The 7,755-nt window shown below is 42.5% G+C and overlaps 1 protein-coding gene across 1 annotated transcript in view; it reads left to right on the top strand.

Moving 5' to 3' along the window:
* Window positions 1-2,129: 2,129 nt before the first annotated feature.
* The window catches only part of SVOP (SV2 related protein), a 52,997-nt gene continuing 47,371 nt past the window's right edge, over window positions 2,130-7,755 (top strand). Inside the window, exon 1 of the mRNA XM_021008046.2 lies at window positions 2,130-2,498. Within this exon, the coding sequence (XP_020863705.1) occupies window positions 2,464-2,498 (35 nt within the window). The 5' untranslated portion in view covers window positions 2,130-2,463. The remainder of the gene's footprint in view (window positions 2,499-7,755) is intronic.

The following is a 7,755-nucleotide window of genomic DNA, read 5'->3' as shown; positions in this document are numbered from 1 at the left end:
GGCCTGGGATGCACTCCCTCTTCAACTTTACCTGTTAGTTTCACTAGTTTTCTTCAAGACAGCTCAAATCCTCCCTTCTACAAGAAGCTTTTCTAGGTCTCCTCAGCCGTTGGCGCTTTCTGCTCTGAGATGACCTCCCAACTCTTCTGTGCACATCTTGTAGTGACCTGGCTATTTACATGCTGTCTTCTTCATTAAAACGTGAGTTCCTCAAGGACAAGGATTTTTTTTTGCCTTCTTTTGTGTCCCCGATGTTTAGCACAGTGCTTGGCACATTAGTAATTACTTAATAAATATATGTTGACTAACTGACTGACTGCCTGACTCTTGTCCATTGTCACAGAGCTAGTGTGAAGGTGTGGAATGCAGACCTCTCCTGACTGTGAGTTCAGCACTCTTTTCAATAACCCAATTTTCCTGATGGCAAGGATAGTAGAATTAGTATAAAATTGGACTTTCTTTCCTATTCCATTATATGTCCATACCCACTACTACCTCCAAAAAATTAGCATGGCTTGATAAAAAGAACCCTGGCCTTGAACTTGGTGTCAGGAAATGTCTGGGTTTGAATGCTGGCTCCAGCACTTTCTAGCTATTGATTCTTGAACATATGGTGCCAATTCTCCCCAGCCTCAGTTTCCTAATCTATAAAATGGGGATACTAATAATTACATGACCTATTGTGCGGGTCATTGTTAGGAAAATACTTTGTAAGCCTTATAGGAATGAATTATCATTGATGGCCTTTAATGAAAGAATTATGATGAAAATCATTTCACTCTAGATTTATGATCCTATGATCTTATCATTTTTTTTCTTCCTGAGCCTCAAGTTTCCTCATATGTAAAATGGAAGGTAATAAACCACTTCACTTTTTGATGTCACCTCTATAAAATGATATGGGCAAATTATATGGCTTCCAAGGTCCCTTATATCTTCAAATTTTGATACTACGATCTTAAAAGTCAAATCTACTATAGTGTGTATACGGGGGCAGGCATTTGGTTCCCCCACCCTTCTGATTTACTTGATATAATCAGTTGGAAATATGTCCCAGAGGGGGTGCTATGCCAGCAAGTGTCAGAGATGAGATTTGAACCAAAGTCTTATTTGCCTTCAGTCCAGCAGCTGCCTCAATGGTAATACTAACTCCCATAGAGCTCACATTTTTACAAAATGCTCTTTTTACCTCAGCTCTAAGAAAGAAGTAAGATAAAGATTACTAGTCTCATTTTACAGATGAGGAAACTGAGGTCCAGAGCCTTCCAGGATCTATTCCCAGTCACATAGCCTAGTCAACCACAGGGCTAGAATTTGTTTTGTTTTGGTTTTTTGGCTAGGCAATGGGGTTAAGTGACTTGCCCAGGGTCACATAGCCAGTAAGTGTTATGTGTCTGAGGTCAAATTTGAACTCAGGTCCTCCTGAATCCAGGGCTGGTGCTCTATCCACTGCACCACCTAGCTGCCCAACACAGGGCTAGAATTTGAAATCAGTTCTCCTGATGTTCAAGCCAACATTCTTTCCAAAAATATAGAAAGCCTTTCATCAAGCAAGCATTTATTAGGTCTTTAGGAAGGCCTAAGTTCAAATTCAGCCTAGACACTTATTAGCTGTATGATCATGGGTAAGTCCCTTCACATTTGTCTGCCTCAATTTCCTTAACTGTAAAATGGAGATAATAATAGCATCTACCTCGCAAGGATGTTGTGAAAATCAAATGAGATAATATTTGTAAAGCACTTAGCACATAATGGAAGCTGAATAAATCCCTTCCCTTCCTTCTTTCCTTCCTTCTTGCCTGCCTGCCTGTCTGCTAGGGACTGTACTAAACACTTGGAGATGCAAAGAAAGCCTAAACCATCCCTGCCCTCAAGAAGCTTACATTCTAATGGTATGAATAACATGGACGTAAATAACAGGGACATAAACAGGAATATACAAGATTTATACAGAGCCCTGATGCATTTGTATCGAGACGACCATTTTATGGAATACGATGCTACAGGGGAAAATCAACATTCCAAAAGCTCCAGTGTGAAAACAACGCGGGAGCAGGGGGGGCGAGGGGGAGGAGAGAAGAGGGGGTGGGAGGAGAGGAGGGGGCGGGGTAGTTGAGTGGGAGGGAATGGGCAAGTTTCTGTTAGCAGCAGAGCTATCTCCGCCCCCTCTCCATCTAGCAGCCTCCTCTTCTCTCCCCTCTCCTCTCCTCTCCAGCTGCTGCTATTGCTGCCGCTACCCTCCTCCTCCTCCCCCTCTTCCTCTTCCTCCTCCTCTTCCTCCTCCTCTTCCTCCTCCTCCTCCGCTGCTCTCCCCTCGTCCGCTTTGTCTCCAGGGTACCCTAGCTGCTTCTGGGTAGCGGTGGGGAGCTGTCCAGCAGCCCCGCTCCTGAAAACCTTCCCAAGCCCTCCATCCCCTCACCATGTAAGAGCCATGAGAACAGCGCTCCCCACCGCAGCCTTGCCATGGAGGATGATGTGTTCCAGCTGAGACAGCTGCCGTGAGTACCACAGGGGGATGTGGGGAGACAGACAGATGTGCGTGCGTTTGGAAAAAGCCAGACCGCTCCAGGAAGGCGGCATCTGGGTTGTTAATCGCACGGAACCGAAAGGAGCCCCGAGAAAATGAGTTAGGCCCCAAGGAAGCAGGCCATTTTCTCGGATGGGGAGCCCAAGTTGGGTATCTCTGACTCAGTTCAATTTCCCCCCGCTGGCAATCAGGAGATAATATGGGGAGCCCTATGGCAGGGATATTGTCTGAGGTTCTTCCCAGTCCTGGAGGGATGGATTAGCAGGCATCTGTCAGGGCTAGGGTTTAAGGAAGGTGGAGCAGCTTATTTCAAATGCTGATAGCCTCTTAAAAGCCTGGACTTTTGCCCTTAGCAGCTCTTCACCTCCACAATGAATGACTCCCAGCCTCTGAAATCTTTCTGCAAGGTCTGTCAGCAGGGAATGATAAGGATGTTTACAAACACCATCCCCCCCTTCATCGCTACCCCTTCCCACCAGGATTGCCACTAGAGAGGAAAAGATGGGGCAAAGGGCTGTTGTTTATGAAGTGTGTGAAGGGTAAGTCTGGACTCAGAGCTGATTATGCCAGGTATTATCCCTAGAAATCTGCTTTCTTTTGAATGAGTGGAGAGAAGAATTTTTAAAAACCCAGCTGCAATGAAGCCCACCTTAATCCACTGGCTAAAAAAGCAGTAGAAATCCACTGCTTAGAAGAATGATTGCTTCAGGGTAAAACAAAATTGCCCTGGAACCCTGGGGAACACTCTAAAGCAACTGGTCAAAATTGCTGCCTTTGGAAGGGACAGGAATGTGGGGTGGGGGTGTGGGATAGAGGGGATTTCCTTCCATGCAGATTTTCTAAGAGGGGAATAGAACTCCAAGGAGAAAGCAATTCTGTGGCCATTCAGCCAAATCTCAGCTTGCTGAATGAAATTCCGTTTCGACCTGTCCAAAACCATTGCTTGTTATGCCTTCTGTATGTCTTTTTTATCCATTCAGCTTTATTTTTTTTAAAAAAAATGTTTCTCTGTAGCCCTTAAGTATCCTCCAAAGCCACTTTGGGTGTGGGTGTAATTGATTGGATAGTCAGATATTTCACACAAATGCAGCTTTCCAAGGTGATGAGGAGCAATTGCATGAGGATTTCACCAAAGAGGGTCCCTTGTAATTTCTGTTTCCTCCCCAGTGTAAAATGATTACATTAGATGGGGCAGAGAAGGGAAGGAGAGGGTGGCTGTGCTGGATGTGACACGAAAGCTTTTATTAATAGAATGATGCTAATAGACATATATTTTATTGTTGAATATAGAATGATTTCATAAATAATAATCACATTGGACATTATACCAAAGATGGCCAGTTATAGCTGCCAAAGGCTGGTTGTCAGATGAGATATGAGAATACAGAAATACAAGTACCTGAGTGGAATTTATATGACTGAGTTACAGAACTATGGAGCTTGCAAAGGACCTTGGAGACCAGTTTACAGAGGAGGAAATTAAGGCCTCTAGAGAGGGGAAGTAATTTGCTTAAGGCCACACATTTACTGTGGTAAGAGCCACAACTTGAACCAATTTCTTTTGACTTTGAACCCAGTGCTTTTTCCACTCCATGTTGACTACACAAAACAAGTACTCTCTACTCTAACCAAAAGTCAATTCTAAGGGCCAATAGAAAAACAATAGCCCCAAATTAAATCCTATTTAATAAACATGGGCTCCTGGTGGCATAAGAGAATATGTCTGCCAGAAATATGCAGAATCAACATCAAATTGTAATTTTAAAACTTTGTGTTCTATAACAGATCTGACCACATTGCCCACCTCATTCAAAAACCTTCAACAGCTCTCTGTTGCCTCTAGGATAAAAAGAAATTTTCATTGGCTCCTTATTATCCCTAGGATATATATTTTTTAAAATCCCCACCCTGGCATTTAAAATTTTCCACATTCTGGCTTCCACCTGTCTTGTTAATCTTATTTTGTATTATTCACCTTCACACATTGTCCACTACAGTCAAGTTGACCTATCCGTGTAGGATATACTATGTCTAGCCTCTTTGCCTTTGCACAATCCATGAAGCATGGCTAGAATAACCTCCCTCCTCACCTTTGCCTCTTGGAATTCCTAACTTCTTTCACAGCACAGCTCTGGGGCCCCCTTCCATGTGAGGTCTTTCCCAATCCCCCACGTTGTTAGCATTCTCTGCCTCTTAAAATCACGCTGTGTTATTTTGCATACACTTTGGTTTACTTCTCAGGATACATGTTGTAGCCCTAGTGGAATGGAAGTTCCTTGAAAGCAAGGATTTTTGCCTTTTGTCTTTGTATCCCTCTCTGCCTTGCTCATAGCAGGTTTGTAAGAAATATTGGTTGAAATTGAATACAACTTTAGTTTCTAAATATTATTGGAAGGTGGCAAAGTGGATAGAGCACTGGGCTTAGCGTCAGGAAGATTAGAGAGTCCAAATCCTGCATTAGAGACATAATAGTTGTGTGGCTCTGGTTAAGTCACTTAACCTCCCAACCTCAGTTTCCTCATCTGTAAAATAGGTATAGTAATAGCACCTACTTGACAACATTATTAGGATTAAATGAGATAATATTTGTAAAACATTTTGCAAAATTTAAAGTACTATATAAAGGCTATCATTACAAAAACAAACAAATATGGAAAGCATGGGGGGGAAGTGTGGGTTTTTGTTCTGGCTCTGTTCCTCACTAGTAATGTCACACCTTAGGCAAGTCACTTTCCTTCTCTGGTCCTCAGTTTCCTTTTCTGTAAGTGAAGGAGTAAACAGGTAGGTAGCACAGTAGATAGAGCACTGGGCTCAGAATCAGGAAGACTCCTGTTCATAGTTCAAATCTGGCCTCAGACACTTACTGGCTATGTGACCCTGGGCAAGTCACTTCACCCTGTTTGCCTCAGTTTCCTCATCTGTAAAATGAACTGCAGAAAGAAATGGCTAATCACTCCAGTATCTCTGCCAAGAAAACCACAAATGGGGTCACAAAGAGTCAGACACAACTGAAACAACTAAACAACAACAAAATGAAAGGGTAGATAGTGTCTAAGGGCCCTCCCACCACCGACATTCTATGTTCTGTTTTCTAAGGTCCCTTTCAGTCCTAGCATACTGTGTTCTAAGGTGCCTTGTGGTTCTATCATTGCATATTCTAAGGAACCTGTTATCTCTGGGGTTCTGTGTTCACTCACACACACACACACACACACACACACACACACACACACACACACACATCTGGAAGGGCACACAGAAGCCATCTAGACCAACTCCTTTATTTTCCAGATAATGTAAAAAAGTCCCAGGGAGGAGAAATGAGTTGCTCACCCTCACATAGCTAGTAAGTAAGTAACAGAGTTGAGATTGGAACTCAGTTCCCCTGATGCCAAATCCTGTGCTCTTTTCCCTGTGCAATGCTGCCTCCCAAGCCTCTTCTAGTCTGAATTCAATGTTCTATGTCCTAAGGTTCCCTACAAGCATTAATGGTCTAGAAACAAAACACAAACACAATATCCACAGAACAGTCTTTTAATGATTTTCTGAAGAGTGAATAGATTTCAGCAAGTTTACAGCACTTGAGAAATTCACAGACAACTCAGGGGATGCCTCCCTTAACCAAAGAAGTTGCATGAAGTTAACTGGACATGTCCATACTGAATTAAAAAGAACTGACCATAAAAATAGAAGAGCATTTCGAAAAGCAAACAGTAAGCACGTTAATTATTTGTTGTTCAGTTGTATCTGACTCTTCCTGACCCCATTTGGGTTTTTTTTGGCAAAGATACTGGAGTGGTTTGCCATTTCCTTCTCCAGCTCACTTTACAGTTGAGGAAACTGAGGCAAACAGGCTTAAGTGACTTGCCCAGGGTCACACAGCTAGGGAGTGTCTAAGGCTGGATTTGAATTCAGGTCTTCTTGACTCCAGGCCCAACACTCTGTCCATTCTCCACCTAGCTGCCCATATTAATTATACAGGCCCTCAAAGAGTAACTGGAATATGTTCATATTGTATGTATGTGTATATGTGTATATGTGTATATATATATATATATATGTATATGTATGCACACATATAAACTATATCAAAAACTGGAATATACAAAGCTAAAAAACATATACATTTAATAAAATCAACATGATTTTGGGAATATTTGGCAGTAATTTATCCTTAAAATTCAGTTCAAAGAGCCATGCTATTCTGTGTGCCACAGTGACTCCTGACAAATACCATTTATGTCATCTCTCATGTATAGTGTAGACAGATTGCAGACTGCAGATTTCCTTGAAATGTGGTATAATGGAAATACTGCTGTATGTGGAGTCAAAAGACCTGAGTTGAAATCCCTCTCCTTAGTAATTATGTGACATTGAAGAAAGGAAATAAACATTTATCGAGTGCCTACTGTGTGCCAGTCACTGTGCTCAGGGCTTTACAGATATTATCCTTATATTATTTGTGTTATCCTTCACAAATAATATTCTCTCAACAACTCTGGGAGGTAGGTGCTATTATTTGCCCCCATTTTATAGTTGAGGAAACTGAGGCCAACAGAGCTGAGGTGACATGCTCAGGGTCACACAGCTAGTAAGTGTCTGAAGCAGGATTTTAACTCAGATCTTCCTGACTCCAGGCCAAGCACTCTATCTACTGTGCCTCCTACCTGCGTTGAGCAAGGCACTTAACCAGCAAGCATTTACTACGTGCAAGGAATGGTGGTTACAAAGACAAAAATAAAATAAGAAAAAAGTAGAAACAGGCTTTGCCCTCAAGAAGCTTACATTCTGTCAGAGCAGACAATATGTACATATCTAAGTGCAGTCTGATTCCCAAAGCCCATTCTTATGGGCTCTTTCCTAATTAGTGGAAATCAGTGCCTGAGCCTACCTGAGAGGCAGGTTAGAGTAGGTGAGAGTGGGAGAGAGGGGAGCACACAGTCCAGTTCCTTCAGTCTCTTTGGCCTCTGCAGTAGCTTTGGGAGATCACCTCACTTCAGGTTGCTGAAGGGAAAATAAGAGTCTGGGAAGAAGCCAACATGAGAGGAGTTGACTGTGTCCATTGTGTCCCTATCCCCAGCTTTCTACACCAGAGACTTTGGAGAACTTCCTTTTGAGTGACATTCAGCACTCTCTTGATTGAGCTGACTTAACTCACTCCCAATAGGAGAGCTCATTCACTCCATATTGTCTGATGTGTATTCTCCTGTGTATACCTTCTCTGATTT

Source organism: Phascolarctos cinereus, unplaced genomic scaffold (assembly GCF_003287225.1).
Source record: "Phascolarctos cinereus isolate Bilbo 61053 unplaced genomic scaffold, phaCin_HiC Scaffold_4;HRSCAF=312, whole genome shotgun sequence".
In the NCBI taxonomy this organism is placed as follows: domain Eukaryota; kingdom Metazoa; phylum Chordata; class Mammalia; order Diprotodontia; family Phascolarctidae; genus Phascolarctos; species Phascolarctos cinereus.
This window is presented reverse-complemented; position numbering and strand designations above follow the sequence as displayed.